General features: G+C 35.8%; 1 protein-coding gene and 1 long non-coding RNA gene across 2 annotated transcripts; one reads left to right on the plus strand and one right to left on the minus strand.

Moving 5' to 3' along the window:
• The first annotated feature begins 615 nt into the window (after window positions 1–615).
• On the plus strand, window positions 616–6,730 carry LOC113080582 (uncharacterized). Its single transcript, XM_026252742.1, has 6 exons — window positions 616–628; window positions 4,975–5,310; window positions 5,426–5,625; window positions 6,260–6,265; window positions 6,507–6,532; window positions 6,661–6,730. Exons 1-6 carry the CDS (start codon window positions 616–618, stop codon window positions 6,728–6,730), a joined length of 651 nt encoding a protein of 216 aa, XP_026108527.1.
• A 5,597-nt stretch (window positions 6,731–12,327) lies between these two features.
• LOC113080594 (uncharacterized) lies at window positions 12,328–14,064 on the minus strand. Its single transcript, XR_003281909.1, has 4 exons — window positions 13,942–14,064; window positions 12,664–12,708; window positions 12,448–12,548; window positions 12,328–12,344 (listed from the first exon to the last, which is right to left on the minus strand). It is a non-coding gene; the product is annotated as an uncharacterized LOC113080594 (long non-coding RNA).
• Window positions 14,065–22,648: the final 8,584 nt, after the last annotated feature.

The raw sequence follows: 22,648 nt of genomic DNA on the forward strand, positions 1-22,648 counted from the left end.
TATGCTGCATGGCAAGAATTTATGCAATACTATATATTATATAAATTTGATATGAGGTGTGCATATAGTATTGGACATCCTGAATAAGAACCAAAGATTTTTTTTTTATTTTTTTTCTACTTCTTAGAAATGTGTTCTTTATAGAACGTGTAATAATGTCCCATATCTACAAAAGGCTGAAGTACAATGGTTTGACATTGTTTTTTTTCTACTTATTAGAAATTGGATCTTAAAAGACTTTTAAAGTGTAATATTATCCTATATCTCGAAAACGATGCTTTATGTCCTCTTTAAGAATTTCTTAAATTTAATCTACTTATTATTAAAAAAAAGGCTCTTAATTTCCCTCTAAATCGATGAATGTCCTATATCTCGTTTTCTACAAATCAAAGATGAAAAAAAACCCATCACATATCAAATCTGAGCGTTTAGATGAAAAGTGCGTTCCCTCTCTGTTGGCCCTGCTTGACGACAGTGTGTTTCTGAACTGCGGCAGGCTTGACCGCAGTATTCTAAACTCAGCAATAAAATCTCCGACTAAAGCACAAAAAAGTTAACTTATGATATAACCAATTAAAACGGCGAACATGTTGATCCTTTATCATTTATGGTAATATGACGAGCTCTGGTGGGAAAGTTTGAGTTCACCTACTTTATGGACCCTTTAAAAGTCCCATTTCTAATAAGTAGAAAAAAACAACAACAACAAAAAAAAACAACAAAAAAAACAATGTAGAAGGGACATGGCATACTATATGCAAACCTCATATCAAACCATTCTACTGCAGCATTTGGAAATTGTTACACTTTAAAGGGGTATAAAGACCACATTTCTGATAAGTATATATATATATATATATATATATATATATATATATATATATATATATATATATATATATAAAAAATATGGTTAGTTTATAAATTGGACATCCCATACTATATGCACACCTCATATCAAACCATTTTACTGCAGTGTTTTGGAGATAAGGGACATTATCACATTTTAGAGGGCTATAAAGACCCCATTTCTAATAAGCAGAAAAAAAACAATGTTCAGTTCTTATAAGTGACATCCCATACTATATGCTCACATAATATAAAACCCAGTTTACTGCAGCGTTAATGAGATATGGACCTATATTGTGCTTTAGAGGGCTATAAAGATAAATGGTTTATTCACTTCAGAGTAGGCCTGGACGATTAATCAAAAAGAAATCGAATCCGAAATTCAGAACCTCTAACCGATGTAATTTTCCCATGTCATTTATTTCGATTTTTTTAATCCTGTTAATACTTCCCCCTTAAAAGCATACTACCGCGTGTGTAACCACACGACTCTGCCCCGTCCAGTCAGTGGCATAAAATATATATATTTATTTATTTATATATATATATATATATATAGGGTGTTCAATAAAGGGTGGTGAAATGCTCGTTTTCACTCAATATCCTGTTAATCTTGAGTACCTATAGAGTAGTACTGCATCCTTCATAACTCCAAAAAGTCTTTAGTTTTATTATATTCATAAGAGAAAGATAGTCTGTACCGATTTTTCCCGGAAAAACACGAGCTGCTGGAGGCGTGACGTGTGGGCGGAGCTAAAGAATCACGAGCGCCAGTAGGCTTTTGCGTTGAGAGCGTTTGGAAGCTGTGACATTACCGTGACTAAACCATGGCTAAACAGTCAGATTCAGCGTATATTTATGATCCAGAATCAGATCCAGAGGCTGAAATTTAACAAGAGCAGCATCAGCAACGACGTCTCTATGTGGTATGTAATGAAACTCTATATATTTGCTCAGCGGTTTTGGAAAATGACTAAGTTCCACTTTATGTCGTCTTTTTTTTTTTTTTTAAGCTGAAAATGTGGAAAGTGCAGTTTGATGACAACATCGCATGTTGTTTACTTGATGTTCTTACGCGCCGATAGCTAAGTTAACAACACAGAGATATTTGAAGCAGTTTTACTCACCGCCTGTGGTTCCAACACACAATCGTGACCCTTTTTCGTTGGGACTGCATTATCCTTAAGAAATAAACGATACGCAAATCCGGCGTCAAACTGGGCCTTGTTTGTAAAACAAGCATCTTCGAAATGCAGGGAACAAACAAAAACACTTGCACAACTCCGTTGATGCTCTGTAAAAATAAACTTGAATGTGTGAATCAATTATTCAATTCAATTCAAGTTTATTTGAATAGCGCTTTTTACAATAGAAATCATTACAAAGCAACTTTACAGAAAATTACGTTTCTACAATATTCAGTAGTAGCTTATGGTGGTGACTGTCAGTTTGTGCACGTTTGACAGGATTTTTAGAAAAGATTTATACAAGACGTAGTCAGCCAGACGATGAACATTATTAATATTAATAATGAATAGTTGTTATATGATGCAGTCACACTTGTAGCAATATTGGTTAGTTCTGTTTGTTGATTCAGGGTTAGCATCATCTGGGGTCCTCTGAGGGTCAGCATCATCTCTTCTCAGGTGTTCTGGATCCAGACTGGAGCTTGTGTAATCCTAGTTACCACGGAATGTAAATCCCGTGGCGAAACATAGAAACAAATAGAGACATCATTAGCATAGCTGCTGATCCATCAAAGTAAGATTAGTTTAACCCAAGCTAATGAATAAAAATGCACCTTTGATCAGATGCAACTACACTCACAATTTAAGAGATACATTATTTGAATGCTTGGCGAAAGAGATGCGTTTTTAATCTAGATTTAAACAGAGACAGTGTGTCTGAACCCCGAACATTATCAGGAAGACTATTCCAGAGTTTGGGAGCCAAATGTGAGAAAGCTCTACCTCCTTTAGTGGACTTTGCTATCCTAGGAACTACCAAAAGTCCAGTGTTTTGTGACCTTAGGGAGCGTGATGGGTTGTAGTGTGGTAGAAGGCTAGTTAGGTATGCAGGAGCTAAACCATTTAGGGCATTATAGGTAAGTAATGATAATTTGTAACTGATACGGAAGAGGTAGCCAGTGCAGAGACTGTAAAATTGGGGTAATATGATCATATTTTCTTGACCTGGTAAGGACTCTAGCTGCTGCATTTTGGACTACCTGTAGCTTGTTTATTGACGAAGCAGGACAACCACCTAGAAGTGCATTACAATAGTCCAGTCTAGAGGTCATGAATGCTTGAACTAGCTTTTCTGGATCAGAAACAGGTAACATGTTTCGTAGCTTGGCAATGTTTCTAAGATGGAAGAATGCAGTTTTTGTAAAATGGGAAATATGATTTTCAAAAGACAAATTGCTGTCTAATATAACACCCAGATTTCTGACTGTAGAGGAAGTAACAGTACATCCGTCTAGTTGCAAATTGTAATCTACAAGATTCTGTGTAGTGTTTTTTGGTCCAATAATTAGTATCTGTTAGCTTAAATAATTGAGAAGTTTCATCTGGTCTCGTTGAGATATATAGCTGAGTATCATCAGCATAACAGTGGAAGCTAATTCCGTATTTTCTAATTATATTACCAAGGGGCAACGTGTATATTGATAATAGAAGGGGACCTAGGACGGATCCTTGTGGCACTCCATATTTTACTGGTGATAAATGAGATGACTCCCCATTTAAGTAAACAAAATGGTAGCGATCGGACAGGTAGGTTCTAAACCATCTTAGAGCCTGCCCTTGAATACCTGTATAGTTTTGTAATCGATCTATGAGTATGTCATGATCTATGGTGTCGAACGCAGCACTAAGATCAAGTAAGACTAGAAATGAGATGCAGCCTTGGTCTGACGCAAGGAGCAGGTCATTTGTAATTTTAACAAGTGCAGTTTCTGTGCTATGGTGGGGCCTAAAACCTGACTGAAATTCTTCATACAGATCATTTTTATGCAGGAAGGTGCTCAATTGAGCAGACACAACTTTTTCTAAAATTTTTGACATAAATGGAAGATTTGAAATAGGCCTATAATTTGCCAGTACACTAGGATCTAGTTTTGGTTTCTTAATAAGAGGCTTGATAACCGCCAGCTTGAATGGTTTTGGGACGTGACCTAAAGATAACGACGAGTTAATGATATTGAGAAGCGGTTCTTCGGCTACAGGTAACAGCTCTTTCAGTAATTTAGTGGGTACAGGATCTAATAAACATGTTGTTGGTTCAGATACAGTGATAAGTTTATTTAGCTCTTCCTGTCTTATATTTGTAAAGCACTGCAGTTTATCTTTGGCTACGCTGGATGAAACTGAAGTGTTAGACGCTGTAGAATCTACATTCGCTATTGTATTTCTAATGTTATCTATTTTAGTCATTACTATTTAACGTTGGTGGAATATTTGAATCAGGTGGCGTCTGGTAATTTGTTAATTTAGCCACTGTGCTAAATAAAAACCTTGGATTGTTTTGGTTATTTTCAATGAGTTTGTGTATATGCTCTGCCCTAGCAGTTTTTAGAGCCTGTCTATAGCTGGACATATTGTTTTTCATACAGTTAGTTTTTCTCCATTTGCATTCAAGACTACGAGTTACTTTCTTGAGAGAGTGAATATTACTGTTATACCATGGCACAGTACGTTTTTCTCTAACCTTTTTCAATTTGATGGGGGCAACAGTTTCTAATGTATTAGAGAAAACAGTGCCCATGTTGTCAGTCATTTTGTCTAATGCATGTGTATTTTTGGGTACAAATAGCAGTTGAGATAGATCAGGCAGGTTATTTGTGAATCTTTCTTTGGTGGCTGGAACAATAGTTCTGCCCAGACGGTAACGCTGAGACATATAGTTAATATCAGTTATACGCAGCATGCACGATACAAGGAAATGGTCTGTAATATCATCACTTTGAGGTACAATATCTATAGCAGTAAGATCGATTCCATGAGATATAATTAAATCTAGTGTATGATTAAAACGATGTTATAATTTTAATGATTATTTTTTGCTAAATAATTATGTCCCACTACCCCCGGCATGATTCATAATTATATTTTTCTCTCTCTCCAGGTGTTTTAAGTGTTATTACAGACAGAGTGACAGTATCGGTGACGGAGGGAGATTCCGTTACTCTGTACACTAATGTTACTACAACACAACAAGAAGAGATTTTATGGTATTTCAATGATACCTGTATCGCTGCAATCACCGGAGATCTCAGTTATATCTGTACAGATGTTCAGTGTAATGAAGGTACTGAGAGATTCAGAGACAGACTGAAACTAGAGAAGCAAACCGGATCTCTTACCATCATGAACATCAACACTACAGACCCTGGGGTCTATCAACTGAAGATCTTCAGGAGAAGCAACATAAGTGAAAAGACCTTAATTGTTACTGTTCTTGGTGAGACATTTAATAAAACCTTCATCTTTGAAACAAAATGCATTCACTAATGTTGTGTTTCATGCTGAAAGTCAAGATCTGCTGTCGGTTTGTGTTTCAGATGTTCCTGATAAAGTGAAGAAAATATCAGTGAAGGACGGAGAATCTGTCACTTTTGATCCTGGTGTCATGAAAACCACTAATTATGTGATGAGGTGGTATTTTAATGAGACTCTCATCACTGAAATCACTGGAGATCAGAGTAACGTCTGTACAGATGTTCAGTGTAAAGAAAGATTCAGAGACAGACTGAAGCTGGATCAGACTGGATCTCTGACCATCACAGACACCAGAACCACAGACTCTGGAGATTATCAACTACAGATCATCAGCAGCATCCTTCAGAACAGCGTCAGTGTCACCAGTTTGAAAACATTCATTTTTTCTGTCATTGGTGAGTAAAGTTTAGTCTTTCCATGAAGCAATTTTAAAATACATTTTCACATGTTTCAATAATCCCAGTAAATATTTTTATTGTGGTCAAAAGTGAGCTTTGAGTCATTAATATAATTGCGATCTGTCACCTTTGCATACGCTTCAAAATGCCACAACAAATTTGTCCAGTTCACACGTCTAATGCTAATAACATGTAAAATTAATAACATTAAAGTAAAATTAAGCAAATTCAGTTAAATGAGGACACTTATGGCCTAATGGTTAGAGAGTCGAACTTGTAACCAAAAGGTTGGGGGTTCAGAGTTTCAGTACAGCCAGGAATTGTAGGGTGGGAGTGTAAATGTACAGAGATCTTCTCCACCTTCAGTTCACACGACTGAGGTGTCCTTGACCGCTTACTGGCTACATTCACACTGTCAGTGTTTGGGACTGACACTAAAGAAAACTAGTTGTAGATGTAACAACTGATTATCGTTCTCGATGTAGTAATGATGTCTGTCCTTATCTGTTTCAGATTCAGGTCTGTCTTCAGCTGCTGTAGCAGAAATATGTGTTGGTGTTGGTGTTGTTCTGTTGTTCGTGACCGCAGCTGCTGGTGTGATTTACTATCTCAAGCGTCCTCGAGCAGGACAGAATAGTGAGTATTACATACAGATGATTTAACAAGATGGAAAAAGTGTGACAGGAATCTTTCAAAGATGTAAAAGTATTTTTCTACTCAAAGTAATGTGTTTAATTGAGTTTTGTTATTGTTCAAACAGACCCCACATCACGAGACAGTGATCAGGTGAGATATATATGAACACTTAAGTCTATTTACACTGAGGAAGAGAAAATGTTGGTGCATCAGGAAAAAGCATAATGTGCAACTACAAAATCTTAATTTACCTTCTGTGAATCTGTGTTTTATTACAGTCGGGTCATTTACAAGACTCTATCTGAACCTATGTTGATGGAAAATGTGGGACAGGGTGACGTCCCCTGATGAGATGAGGCTGAGGCTGCCAGTGAGACATCACTGTAACATCACTAGTACCATTCTATTTTTACCCCAAACACCACTGCAGAACTGAATGAAATTGATATATTCATATAGCCATAATTGAAAATAATTGAAACATTAACTGAAAAAAAAAACCTGTATACTATGGGGCTGTTGAATGCTTGAATCTGATTGGCTGATGAACATTCAGAGGTATGCAATTATTTTCTGTACGTATGACTACATGAATGATCAACGTAGTTCAAGGCAGCTCTCTTGACCGCATTACAGTTCCATATCACTTCGCATAGTTAACAGTAATAACGTTCACACAGTTTGCACATGAAGGTGTTTATCAGCGCTGCACTGATGATTTTATCAGTTAGCATATATAGTGTAACAACTAGTACTAACAACTAGTACTAGTAACTATAGTAACAACTTAAAGGCTACCCATGACATTTCTCACTAGCGAGGAGACAGCACTGTTTAGAGACGCAAAGAGGTAAGGTAAAAAAAAAAAAAAAAAACATAACAAAAACTGTTTAAATTAAACCACTATTTTAAGCAGGTAAAGAAAATCTAGACCAAGTGATCACCTACTGATTTTTATTAAACGAACACATTTTGGCCTATATGTAATGTAACTAAAGTAGTGCAAAACAAGTACAGAAAGTGTATTCTGTCAACTTTTTAGTGCATGCATTTCACAATTTAAACTATGCAACTGGGATAAGGAATTTATTATGTCATCTGTCTGTGGTTTTAAAAGAAGCTCTGTGGCATGAAACTATGTTCCTACTGACATTTAAAACCCTTTTGATGGGGAGCTAGTTGCTGAAGCACATATTAACATTTACATTTACTCATTTAGCAGATGCTTTTACCTAAACGTCTTACAAATGAGGACGGGAAGCAATCAAAAACAACAACAACAAAAAACAGTAATCTATAGGTGCTATAACAAGTCTCTTTTTTTTTTTTTTTTTTTTTTTTAAGAATTTAATTAAAATAGTGAGTGCTTAAGTTAAAGGGTCAAATAATATTAATATAATATAATATTTTTAATTTATAAATATATATAAATTAATACCAAAGACTGGTAAATATAACTTAATTCCCTAATTGTAATTCCAAACGGCCATAGTCTGTTGCTCTATTCAGACATCAGTGGTCGAGTAAGTGCATTTATTCAGCGATAACAATCGCAAACAATACAGTCGACATCTCATGACAGAATTGTGTTGTGTGGACTGTAGAACTGTGGACTGTAGAACTATGCAGTTATTGCCTTTAATTTCACATGGTTACAGTTAATCTTTTCATTTAAGGCCAGTTCTCTGTAGTTTCAACCCAATTCAAAAACAAAAGCTAAATTCTGATGTCTGTACCATCTGTGTTTGTATTGAACGTAGGCTGTGCTGTTACTGCTGTTAATTCAGATGGTTACGTTTATTGTTTTCAATACCCAAAAGCCAGTTTGGCCTATTAAATACCAAATAAACGTCTTGTTTATGCATACTTTCCCCGTCTTGTTTGCTTAAAGAAAAAAAGAAAAAAAAGAAAAAACGGAAATCTATATCGAAATCGGCCAGTTTGCTTGAAAAACAATCGCTATCGGAATCGGCCATGAAAAATCATGATCGTGCATCCCTAGATTTATTGGTCTTCTTTAAATCCCTAAAGCTCATGGTCACAAAAAAGCCCTTAAACTATGTAGTCTTTTGAATGTTTGTTGTTGTTGTTGTCATTGTGGATTTTTGATGATTTGATGATTATTTTTTTCTGTATTTATTTATTTTTCTGTTGTGTTTATTTTGTTTATCTATGTATTTTTTGTTATACTGCTGTTTGGACATCTCTGAATTAAAAATAGTTTCTTCTGTTGTTTATTTGGTATTTTGTATGTTTATCAAGTAAATAATACAAATTAAAATCGTGACGTCAGGATTTTTTCGAAACATTTCGAAATTTCAATGGTTTGTCATTGGGGGGTGATCTCTGTATACCCATGAATCATGCAAATTCATTGAGATCGCCTGATCTCAGATCAGTTTCATCAGACATTTTTAACGAGACATTTGTGTAATTAAAAGAATGATAAGTACACTGTAAAAAATCATAAGTTGGGCCAACTTTTAAGGCAACCGGCTTCAGCAGATTTTTGAGTTTGCTCAACTTAAAGGTCAATTAGTTGTACAAACTTTTGTGCATGTTCAATCAACATAATATATTAAGTTAAGTGAACTTTTAGTTAACCTTCCAATTTTGTGTTTAGTTGACTAGAAATAAATTTTTAAATGATCACAAGCAATATAAAATTAACTACAATGGTGATATGTGTGTGCATAACAACAGTTTGTGGCTCACTGTCTTTTGGTTCTGCATTTTGAATAATGATATTTGCTTTAAAGTCTGTAATGGAAAATCTGCAATGTTTTTGGCTTCTGTGACCACTGGATGATGAAATCGGATGTGTTTTAAAAACCACACTGGCTAAAAGGGCACCTTAAAATTTTATGATTTTTTTTCAATGGCTCCTTATATGTTTGGAGTAATAGGGTGTTTTACAAATTTCCTTAAAGTCACACAATTCACCATTCAATGTTAAGTGACTCTCACGTGAAGATAAGCACTTGTGTGATCTTAAAAGGTGAGACTTCAACCAGTGGTTTTAAAGGAGCAGATGCAATCTGTGTAGAAGCAGGGTAGTTGGCAGTATCTTCCCTGGTAGTGGCACAATTGGTCATGTTTCAAAAGGACCTCCTGGGCAGGGTGTTCAAATCTGCATATCTTGCACTGCATCAACCTAATCAAAAAAAAAAAAATAAAATAAACAATACAGCGGTAATGTTAGAACTAATTATTTTGGCAACAGCATAAGATTTTATTTAATTTTTTACCACCAGGGATACATTAATTATTTGCTGGAGGACAATATAAAATAGCAACTTAAAGGGATAGTTCACCCAAAAATCATAATTATGTCATTAATAACTCACCCTTATGCTGTTCCAAACCAGTAAGACCTCCGTTTATCTTCAGAACAAAGTTGAAGATATTTTAGATTTAGTCCGAGGGCTTTCAGTCCCTCCATTGAAGCTGTGTGTACGGTATACTGTCCATGTCCAGAAAGGTAAGAAAAACATCATCAAAGTAGTCCATGTGACATCGATCAGTTAGAATTTGTTGAAGCATCGAAAATAAATTTTGGTCCAATAATAGTAAAAACTATGACTTTATTCAGCATTGTCTTCTCTTCTGTGTCTGTTGTGAGAGAGAGTTCAAAACAAAGCAGTTTGTGATATCCGGATCGAGAACGAATCATTCGATGTAACCGGATCTTTTTGAACCAGTTCACCAAATCGAACTGAATCGTTTTAAACGGTTTGCATCTCTAATACGCATTAATCCACAAATTACTTAAGCTGTTAACTTTTTTAATGTGGCCAACACTCCCTCTGAGTTAAAATAAACCAATATCCCGGTCAGTGTACTGTTTGAGTGCATGCATTACTCCGGGATATTGGCAGCGGAAAAAAAAAAACGATGAGAAAAAAAGATGGGAATAGTAAATAAAATTGTATTGGACATAAAAATGAATGGAACGTTAACAGTTGTGGTGTGCGTAACTAGGCAAGCACTTTGTCGTTCACGTTGCATGACATCATAGAAGTATGTCCCAGAAAGTGCATACTCTTTTCCTTCACACTCAAAAGTATGTACTTTTTGCTCACAAAAAAGTAAATACTTTTAGGTCAAAATTATAAGTAGGCGAATTGGGACTCAGCGAGGGTCTGGCTGCAGACATATGGGCGAGTGGAGCTCCACTCAAGAGCGGAAATACGTCACCTCCACTAGCGACGCCGCCGCCATGTTGGACCGGGCCACACTTACCGTAGAATTACGTCGCCTCCACTAATGACGCGGGCGCCATGTTGGTCCGGGCAACACTTTCCGTATAATTACGTCACCTCCATGGCGGCGAGTGGATCTCAGGTTCAAGTTCAAGTCTGCTTTATTGTCAATTTCCACATGTACAGTACATACATACAGAGAATCGAAATTGCGTTACACTCAGACCCCGGTGCATACAGATAACATTAACATTAAAGCCTAAAAAATAACTAGATCAAATATAAAATGTAGATACAACTATACAATAAGGGAATGATAAAAAAGACATAATAAAAATAAAGGTTAAAAATAAAGTTAAATAAAGCAGCGCAAGGTAAATGACAGATATAGTGCAAATCAATGAAGTGAACAACAGTGCAGTTAAAAGATTTATTAGTGCAAAAAAAAAAAAAATCACTTATTAAAAATATCTTAAGTCTGATTAAAGTGACAAGTGACCAAGAGCAGTTATTTAACTGACTGATGAGGTTGTGTAATGACGTCAGTTCCATGACGAATGAGGTAGTGAGCGGTGAGTGAGCAGACCAATGCTGCACAAGTGACTAGTGCATGTCATCATATAATGCTCTTGATCTCCATTCAAGAGCAAAAATAAGTCACCTCCAGCAAACTTTTGTTTAGTATTATAACTTGTTATATACATGTATAAAGGGTGCTTTGCAAGTTATGTCACCTCTTTGTACGTAATGTTAATATGTTCTGTACTTTTATAGTTGTTACTTTTACCTAGTAGAAATAATGAAAATAATAATATACTAATCTTTCACGGTTTATGACACGACATGGCAAATTTTTTTTTACAGACATCCACAATCCATATTTTTAGGGCTTCTGCCTTTTGTTCATGTTTGTTTTACCAATGTACAACTGACAATGTAACATTCCATACATTTTAGAAAGTTAACCTTATGTTTGTAATATTTAGCAGTGAAAAAATAATGAAATATTAAATAAATTATTAAAATAATATCTCAACCAGAATTTTGTGTGTTGAATTTTGTATTTTAATCAAAATAACAACACATACAAAGTAATAATAATAATAAACACATCTTACACTACACTGAAAACACATGAACTGCAAGTGACCATAATTGTTACCATAAAAACACAATGTGTTCGCACGCACACTTTACTCTTCAAGACCTCCATCGTCTGTGAAGCAATCCCAGCTACAGTAGCCAGGGTGGTCATTTGAGGAGTAAAACCCCAAAAGCACTCCCTGTTGTCCATTTTTCTGGTGACCAGCCCCACAGTCATTGTGAAGCTGGCTGCACTGTAGGCGACTGCACCTAGAGATGATGTAAGGCTTTCTGTACTTTAGATAGTGATAGTGTCTCTTTTAAATATCTTCACTGCACCTGTTCAGTATCATTTTCATGTTTCAGTCAAAAGTTTCATGTTAAGGAAATGGAAGAGAGTGAGATGACTTAGCCTAATTGTTATAGCCACAAAAACAAGAGGGTCAACCACACTTACTGAAGTAACCCTCAAGCCAGTTGAGTGTGGCTCCTGTTAAATATGCTCCTGACTGACAGTGTTGTTAAATCTCTGGCATGACTAATTACATCAGATGGGTCAAATTTAATTAAAATACTGACATTTCATTATCATTAATGTTAAAGCAATTTACTTGTTGCTGAAGGTGCCTGGGCCACCACAGTTGTGCTTTGTTGTTCTGATGCATCTGATTGCTGGGCTGGGGACACAAAGAAGACTTGAGCACAGAAAAACTGGAACAAAACTATGTCTGTGTACTGACGTTATGTAAATTCAACACAGAAAAGTACTGCATCATTCACCTATGACAGTCCCAAAGCAGACAAGGTGATGGTGCTCAGAAGTTCCACTCTCTATTTGTGGAGGTGTTATGAGGATGGATAACACTTAATATACATTTGATCTGAAACAAAAAAAGTCAAACAATAGAATAACAGAACAACAAAATAGAAAAAAATAAATATGTACATGTTAATGTCACATGTAAAAAGACTTTGACTTCGAGGGTGACAAAATACATTTAAAATGTAAAGAGTGCTGCATCTTCTATGCCAATCCTATCCCTGGAAGTGAATTGAAAGTGAATTTAATAAATTAAATATGAGAACAACCACTTCATATGACCTTTTTAACATTATATAACAAATGCTAAAGGCATACACATACAAAACGATCATGTCCTTTCATTATTCACTACGTTATTTTACCACAAGCCACCAAAAACTAAGTTAAACCTATGCTATCCATCATGTACTAAAGGTAAAAATTTAAAAAGCAAACAATTAACAAATAAGTTTTTCAGAAATGTATTATCCAAACTGTACATCCCCAGTCAACTGAAAAGAAAGTATGTTCTTCAAGAATTTAGTGAAGAAGAGGCAAACAAAATAAGGAAGTGTTATTTTACTTATCCAGTTCTTCCTAAAGCCAAAGAAGTAACATTTAAAATACTAAATGACATTTATCCATCTAATAACTTCCTACAAGAAAGATTTAATTGGGAGAACAATTCATGCAGGTTCTGTGAGAACGATATTGAAACTGTAGGTCATATGTTTTTCCAATGTGAATCTGTACAGACTTTTTGGCTGGAATTTCAAAACTGGTTTATTCCAAACAGATATCAGTACACCCTTTGACTGTGTTCTCAGTTAAGGTTGGAGTATTGTTGAAGGAAAAGATCCAAGGACTTTTTGATAAATAACTTAATTACTTTGTGCAAATACTAGATTCATAGATGTAAGTTTTTAAAGGTTAAACCTCACTTCAGCGGATGGAAGAATGAACTAAAGATATTTGCAAAGTCTCTTCATTACAGGATGGACAGGAACGCCCAGAAACTCTTGTATGCTTTGAACTTGTTTTTGTTGTTAGAATAAGACCCTCATCTTTCTTTTTCTTTCCCCTTTCCCTTATTTATTCTGTTTTATCTTATGGTGTGATTAATGTTATTTGTTATTTTTTTCCATCTTTTTTCTTTCTATTTGGCTGAATCAACACTAATAATATGTGTTCAGTTGTTGAAATATGGCGTAAAGGTTTGTAATTGAACTTGATAACTTAATAAAAAAGACATATTGGACAGACACATTGATCTATACATGACTATATGTGGTGTATATATGATTTATAGATTAGTGGCCAGACATCAACATCGCTCGCGATATAAATCTATAAATCCATAGTGTTTATTAATCCTTTTGGGAGTAATTTCACGTAAGCCCTGCGCGTTTTTCTTACACTGCACGTTACAACAGCGTCAGTTCACCATTTTAGCGATGCAGAGATAAAATTACCTGAGTTTAAGTTTGAAGTACTCCCGGCGACGCCATCTTGATGTTTTCAAGTGGAGGTGACGTATTTCCGGTTTGAGAGTGGAGCTCCACTCGCCCACGGTCTGCAGCCAGACCCTTCTCGCGCTCGATGCATCCTTGAAATCAACAACAATCCATACGTCCTCTGTACTTGCGTTCTTGAGAATTGGAATTGAACTTCGACGGTTAATGATAACTTAAATCTTTTTTTTTCTTATGGGGATAGTGGAATGGCGATTTTGTTATTTTTTCTTTTTGTTTTATTCCACCATGGTAAGTTATTTGTATGTTATCTGCCTGCTAACGTTAATGCTAAAAACGAATTGTGTTGTTTGTTTTTCATCTCTAAGTTTTAGTTGCCACCCAGCGACTTCAGTGCACGCACATGCTTCTATATTTGCATCTGTTGTGTTCAGCGAGCGCAGAGATAGCACTTTTAGTTAACAATGTAGTGAATAGGATTTTAGCGCAGATTAAAAAGAGCTGGTTATGTAACGTTTAGCCTTTGCGCATTACATTTGTACACGACTGTGGCATTACTAGTGGCAGTGGCACAGAACTTTCAAACTGGTCGTGCAGCGACCGTTATCTCGGCATATTCACCAAGGTAAAATGAATAATTTTAATGAATATAATTAATGTATGAATTAGAGCTGTAGTCAAGTCCAGCTTTGTCGGGTCCAAGTCCAAGACCAGGGGCCCGTTTCACTAAGGAGGTTCAACCAACTCTGAGTTTAAACTTTAACTCTGAGTTATCCTGAGATGGGAAACTGAGTTTTCGGTTACAGAACAGCTGAAAAGAGTTGGTTTAATCAACTCTAAATTGACTGACTCTGAGTTAAGCGCGTGCACAACAACTATAAAAAGCCATTATCAAACTGGAGCGCCGATATTACGATTCGCCATGGCAACAGCTCCCGCCAAAAAGCCGTCTGCATACTTCAGACTCAATACAAATTTAATTATTCTCAGTGTTATAATATCACAGGTGAAAACTGATAGTGTAAATGATAATTAGATGCTAGTTATACTTTATACTTGCAGATACATTTGCACCTCAGTATTGTTATACATTAACAGGATGCAATAATAACAGATTGTAAATGATTATTTACAATATTTATTACAATTATAAATAGTTGCATCATTATTAAACACTCGTTAGGCACTTTACTTCCACTTTTAGAACATTTTGTTCATTTTTATTGAAAATAAATTCTAATGTGACATGTGATTGGAAAAGTCAGAAGAACGAGCTCGGCAAAAGCCGGTCGAACACCCAATCAATCGCATTACAAGCTAGTTTTCCGTGCCAAAAACATTACTGCCTACACCATTGAAGCCGTTATTTACATGTGTCGTATTTAACTTTGTGTTGATAGAGGGCGGAGCTACAGTAGATTTGCACTTAGTAATAGACACTCAGAATAATCTTGTTTTCCATTTGCATTAAGATTATTTTTATTACCACACTGGCATATGATTTTACTTAAGTAAAATGCACCTAACTTAGAAGTATCTTACATATATATATATATATATATATATATATATATATATATATATATATATATATATATATATATATATATACCCAGATAGCAAGCAGACGTTGATTCAACGTCGATTTTTGGTTGTAAAGGTCAGTATCGGTCGTCGATCAAATTTCGATATTGGATCAACGTTCACTATTTGGTCGGAACATCAGAACGTTATTTAGTGGAAAATAAAGCATCGATTCAACGTCGAAATCACGTTGAATCATCAACCGACACAGCCGACGCATCTGATCGAAATCATAACGTCGGATCAATGTTGAAACTGGATCAGAGGCATCGGAGATCTGCGCGTGCACTCTCACAGAAAGAAAAAGAGAAACTAAATGTATTTGTATTCATTATTTTATATAGCCTCGTGGGTTGTCCGTCTGCCACTGAATATTATATGATAAGTTACTTAAGTCTGAAGTGGAAATTTTTTCTTCTTTTTTTAAGGAAACAAGCGGTGAGAAAACAAATAGAGTGCCAGCGTTAGAGGTTCAAGTCAACTATTTGGTCTCACAGTATACACCCACACAAGCCGATTTTGTAATGAGCTAATCGGGGGTTGAGTGTTGCTGTAAATTCTGCGTGTTTTAACGAGCGCGCGCTGAACATTGGAGCGCGTTCATTCAGATTCAAACACTGGAGCGGAGGGAGTTGCCATGGAAACGGGCGATCGACAACACTGGCAAGCTGCACGCTCCGTGTCTCGCTGCTGTTTTCACTGATTTCGGTAAGTTTAGTAAATTAAAATTGCATAAATATCATATGCCACTGTTCCTGACATCTCTTTTGCTTGTATTTGACCAGCATCTGTTGAATTTACTTCATAGAAATGGTTTTCGAACAAGTCAGTGAGCATTTTATTTAACCTAAATATACACTAACTTTACCGTTAATCAGTGACGTCATTACATCAGCGTCACAGTTCAAACGCATTTTGATCTCGTCTACTGATAAACAAATATTGATAAAAACTGTTCAGGATATTTATTAAATACATATTCTTTCTCTTTTCTACATTTCTAGTAGCTTGGTTTCTTGTGATAAAACTGTCATTGTATACTGAATATTGTTGGCTCTGTGACAGATTGCTTGTTATATTTCTAGATTCTTCTAGTGTTGATGATCTTCTGCATCCCAGAGTCTGAGCCAGCCTCCTTTCCAACAACATCTCCAAGGCACACTGATCCATATGACTAGCAGGTTTACCCCAAACATACACTAATGCTATCCTTCCCAATTTCTGAAATAATATTACAATTTAAAATAGCAGTTTTTGGTGAAATGTAATTTATTTCTGTGATGTGCAGCTGTATTTTCAGCATCATTCCTCCAGTCTTCAGTGACACATGATCTTCAGAAATCATTCTAATATGATGATTTACTGCTTAAGAAACATTTCTGATTATTAACAATGTTGAAAACAGTTGTGCTGCTCAATATATGAATATATATGTAGAGAGAGAGAGAGAATTCTTTGCTAAATAGAAAATTCTTCTTGACACTAACTTTTGATTAATTTAATGTGCCCTTGCTGAATAAAAATATGAATTTATTTTTAAAAATGTAGTCTACATTACCATTTAGAGGTCTGGGGTCTATATAACAATCAAGCTTCAAAATAAATAAATGAACTCTATGCTGTTATAAACAGTTTACAGAAAAATATAAAACAGAGCTGTTTTTTTTACATTCATATTTATCAGAAGTTTTTCTTTGGCAAAGAGCAGCATATTATAATGATTTCTGGAGGTTCATATGACGCTAAAGACTGAAGTAATGATGCTGAAAAATCAGCTTTGATCGTAGCAATCAACTGACCCTTCGCAGAAAACCATCCCTCCTTAAAAACTGTTGCTATGTCTGACACGCCATGCTGCTCACACAGTACACACCTTGTTCTCACACAGCGAAAAATACATCGTGGACCAAAGAGGAAACTGACAACACACAGACAGAAGAAGACAGAGAAGGTCACTTCTGGTATGAAACAAGTTTTCAGCTTTTAAATTTGGTCCCTTTTTTTTTTTTTTTTTAAGAAATTCAAACAATAAATAGTGTTTTGTGCTGTTTTAATGTGTTACAGATCGCTGTAGTGGCTCAGTTCAAGCAGCACACATGAACCGATCGATTCATATTTAATTGAAGCACAAAATAAAAGATATCACACATCTTTATACAACATTTTTCAAGTTTTAAGTCCACCGAAGTTAATCTACTCTCCTGTCTACCGTATTTTCTGCACCATATGGCGCACCGGATTATAAGGCACAGTCTCAAAACTGTGAGTTTAGTTGAACTTTATTCTACTATTTAACAATACACTCACATTATTTTTTAATCAATCTTCTCCAACAGATCCATCAAAGTCCTCATCTTCTGTGTCTGAGTTGAACAGCTGGGCAACAGCTTTTGAACCGCTTTCTTCATCAAACATGCCGGGTTCCCTCTCATCATGGTTGATCACTGCCAGCGTACGTAGTGTACGTATTACCTCCCTGTTTCATCGGGAAATGGTCCAACAGTCAGGTAAACGGAGTGCTTACCAAAGTCACACAACAACATTTTTACAGATTTTGGAACTCAGTGCACACATAAGGCACACCGGATTATCAGATGCACGGCCGATTTTTGAGAAAATTTAAGGCTCTTAGATGCACATTATATATATTGTCAGGCAAGATGGCAGTATTGGCGTTATGATAGGTCAGATCACCTGTCAATCAAGCTCACTGTGAACATTCAATGACATTTTAACATGTATTCACAAAGAAAACATCTCATGTTTCACTTCTGTTAAATGTGATGAAATAAATCTTTAGTTTGAAATATGAACAGCTATGCTAATCTTTCTCCTTTTGTTTTCCTGTTTCTCCAGCCTCGCGTGTGGAGACTTCAGAAGATGCCAGACCTCACAAAGATTTCAGATGATGGAAACTATAGATGAACATGCAAAGCTGCTAAATAATCCTTATATTGTAATCATTGCCCTAAAAGGTAAGTTTTCAGGGTGATTTAAGGTGTGCTCCGACATTTTCTGCTTGTACTCCTATGTATTTATGATACAAATGTAAATGACTGTAAATGAACATAAAAAGCTGTTGCACGCCTTTCTCATAAGCACTCGCCTGTTAGCAATGCTAATTTTATTTAACAATGTTATTACTGAGATCATTAAAAAAGTAATTGTGACGAGTGGGGTGGGGCCGAGAGCCTTGGGAATGGAGCGAGGCCGGTGGAGTGATTGGGAAATGAGTAGGCATGGGTATCAAAAACCGGTTCCATTTTAGAACCGGTTCCAAATTTCCAAGAACCGAGTATTCGATAAGACGCGTGCATTTCGATTCTGCTTAACAATTCCAGCTTTCGAATTCCAATTTGATTAAAAACGATTAAGTGCAGGAACGGAAATAATTTGCGCCCTGTTTGTGTACAGCGTGCATGAAGCGCAAGCGTGTGCACAGAGAGCAGCGGTTTCACTACTGGTTCCCGGTTTGTATGCGTTCTTGGACTGTTCTGTGTATTTCCACTGTAGAAAAGGTTGTTCAGAGTCGAAATTGACTTCTTTCATATTTGTCGACCAATATACAGAAAACTACATCAGTATATCATCATAAACACAACCGTTTTTGTCTTACGTGAACGTAAACCGATGAACATATGAGAAAGAAAACACACATGTACATTGTTTTTGCTTAAAGAGACAACAGCCTAATAATGGTGTTGCCTGTCATTAATGTTAATCAAAGAACAAAAGAAAAACATTCACTGATCTTGACTGAATATATTTAATAACTTTAATTGATTAATCTTTATTTTATTTATAAAAATAAAACAATAAGGTGTCAATCAATAAGCAGAATCGGAATCAATAAAATTCAAATGATACCCAACCCTAGAAATGAGGGACACCTGCTCCACTCACCAGTCTCGCATCCCACGGAGGAGATGTGAGGGATACAAAAGAGGAGTGACGACAGTGAAGGACGAGAGAGGACCAGGCCTGGACTTTATTTTGTGTTTGTGCATGACAGTCGTCTGCAAGGGGCTGGCACGATGTTTTGTCTTTATTTTATTATTAAAGCTATGTTTGATTGTCCGCCGGTTCCCGCTTCCCCCTTTCTGATGCCGTTACAGTAATATTGTGACTTTATTAAACGATCCTCTGAGAAAATATAGTTTCAAAGTGTTATCAATGTACTTTCAGGGAGGAACTTGTCAGCAAATCTACTTCACAGCACATCAGTGAAAGCAGTTAACAGTTACAGACGTGTGTTGGATCAGGGTCAGATCTGAATTCTGCAGGTAGGTAGATCTCCAGGAACAGGATTGTACAGCCCTGTTATATTGGTAATGTATGATGCATTTTGTTTTTATTGCAGGTTTCCTGTGATGACCGTTGAAGAGATCAGCACATCAGATGTTGGCCTGGACAGCTGTACCTACAGTACACCACACTGACTTCTTTGCATGGATAGCTGACTACTACTACTATTATGTTCTGTGAAGGTATTATTATAGGAAACCTGAGCACCTGTGACAGTGGAAATGTTGTAATGAATAGTCAAACATTCATATTTGTAAATTGAAAGTCACAGATAATTTTTTTTAGTACTAACAATGTTTCTTTTTAACTAATTCTCTCCAGCAAACACAACACAACAGTTACACCATTTCATATTCTGAGGTGCACAAACCCTATTCTACAAATAAGAGAACAACAGTATAGACCCTTTGCACGTGACGTCACCCTCTACTCGCGCGAATTGTGAATGCCATGACGGACGGCAGAAGAGCTTAGCTGTAGGACGGACCGCAAGCCAAACGAGTACGAGTTCGTGTTGGTTCGTGTAATAAAATGTTTTTTTTTTACTTTTTTTCTACTTTTTTTTACTGTTTGATAATGGTCAAACTGTGTATTTACAATGTTAAAGTAGCTGACAACAATAAATATTCTTATTAGGAATAAAACTGCATCGTTTTTTAACTGTGCAGAGCAGTAACGTTAGCTGAATAGTTAGGCCTACTACGCTGTTGTAATTTTGATATTGGTCATTGTGGTGGTACTTGGACAGCCAAATATTTTCTGAGGTGGTACTTGGTATAAAACGTTATAGATCAACTGCATTAGAAAGTTGCATTGGCACACCCAGTGAACAACGGTAACTTAAGTGAGTAGCCACGAACGAGCAGGTCCTCTAAAAACAGGTTACGTTACAAAGAACTGGTAAGCATTCAGACTTTTAAAAGCTTTGATATCAACACCAACCCCATTTACCACATAGTGTTACAGATTGTGTGGAATGAAGTCGGGTAGATTTGGCGATTTAATGAGGTCCGTGAAAACGGAGGAAAAAGGTAAGGATCAGTATCCAATCCTACGATCTCAAAGTTCTCCAAATACCATTCTTTGTGAGCACCTACCAGATGCCCTACCTTGACCAATAACGGCACGACAGCTTGTTCAATAGAAGAAGCCATAAAGTTTAGTGTTACTTATTTTAAACTGATTGAAACTTCCACTACTATTTAGCTTGTGCTTCTGGTGATTCTGCCGTCCGTCATGGCGTCGTCACGTGGTCATAGTCACGTGTTTGCAAAGGGTCTATACAAGTGCTCAGTTTAGTTAATACATGGGTAATGTGTCCTGGCAATTGTTCCAGGATCGTTAGATTTTGGTTCATTCACACTGCCAGTGATTTTCCAGAATCTGTGTGTGCATTCACACACAAACCATAAAGATCCAGTAAAGACACATGACATTACGATGTGACGTGTTTTGTTTCACTTAAGCTGGCGAACGATGTCAGCTTCAGAACGGATATTGAGGAACTAACTGATCTCTGCTTCATTACAGTTCGCACATATTTTTTCGTCACAAACATTGATCGGCCTTTTTTTTGGGGACCACTGTGCATTTGAAAGGGGCTTTAGTCTAACACACTACACATAAGTTATTTACTATTATAATTTTTTTTTACAAATTAGAGCAAATTGAATAGAAATTAACTGAATAGAAAAGGTAAGTGCTTTTGGAAAATGGCTGAAGACTCAGCTGTTCAAATTTAATAAAGGCAGGTCATTCTACCATGATCTTCTCTACAAATATTACTATTCTCATAAAGTCTGTAAATATGTCCAGTTCTAATAAACACATTTCAGGAAAAAATGAAATGCAGCCCTGCAGAAATTTGGTATAACTGATGCTGTGAATTTGTTAATTTGCAGAATAGGATTTATGCACCTGTAATGAAGGTTTTGTTGTGTTTGTGAGAGAGAAAGAAACAAAATACAAGCTTGAAACTCCAAAAACATTTTCTTGATGATTTATTGAAATATTCTCTACAAATACAAATTCCAATGTCACAAGTGCTCAATTTTGTTATAATAATGTACAAAGTGTCTCAATTATGGCCTACACGATCAAACCTGACCTGATTAGGTCACATCCCTGATATTAAAAACAACTCTAGTTTTGATTGCAAATGAAAACTGATTGATCTACTATGTATCTCTGTCTTCTTTATAAATCATCATCTCACTCATATGTCTTTTATTTTGTGTAACACAAAAGCAAAGAGTGACAGCCTCAGTCACCATTATTTTTTTATATGTGTGTGTGTGTGTATATATATATATATATATATATATATATATATATATATATATATATATATAATATTTTTAGAAAAGCAATGATAGTGAACTGTGACTGAGGCTGTCAGTTTGTAAGGTTCTGCCTTGCATCTTCTTTTGTGACCCACTGAAAATAAGTCAAAAACATTTGGTCTTTTTTTTTTTTTTTTTATTCAGTGAATATAGCTTTTAATTTGTTACTTGACACAATTTATATTAGCATATAATATACTTTATACCTATTTGTGTGTGAATTTGTGTGTAAAAGCATTTTATTTGCAAGACTTAGATGGGTTGTGCTCTACACATGTATTTGTCCCTGTGTATAAACTGTATTGTATAAATAATAAAGAAATTGTGACTGAATGTGATGTGTTTAATAAAGTTTTACTTATACAGGCTAATTTATTTAGTAGTAAGGTGTGAGATTTTTAAAACAAGCAGAAAATGTTAATAGTAAAGTAGTTTTACCCCAATGAAATCAACGTCGTTTCAACGTTAGGTAAGCA

The sequence above is a fragment of the Carassius auratus genome, unplaced genomic scaffold (assembly GCF_003368295.1).
Source record: "Carassius auratus strain Wakin unplaced genomic scaffold, ASM336829v1 scaf_tig00031692, whole genome shotgun sequence".
In the NCBI taxonomy this organism is placed as follows: Eukaryota; Metazoa; Chordata; class Actinopteri; order Cypriniformes; family Cyprinidae; genus Carassius; species Carassius auratus.

Bases quoted from the DNA above. Each gene is read 5' to 3' on its own strand.
- LOC113080582 (XM_026252742.1), top strand. The intron at 5,311-5,425 runs GTGAGACATTTA...TTCCTGATAAAG, and splicing joins CTTAATTGTTACTGTTCTTG to TGAAGAAAATATCAGTGAAG. The intron at 6,533-6,660 runs GTGAGATATATA...GTTTTATTACAG, and splicing joins CATCACGAGACAGTGATCAG to TCGGGTCATTTACAAGACTC.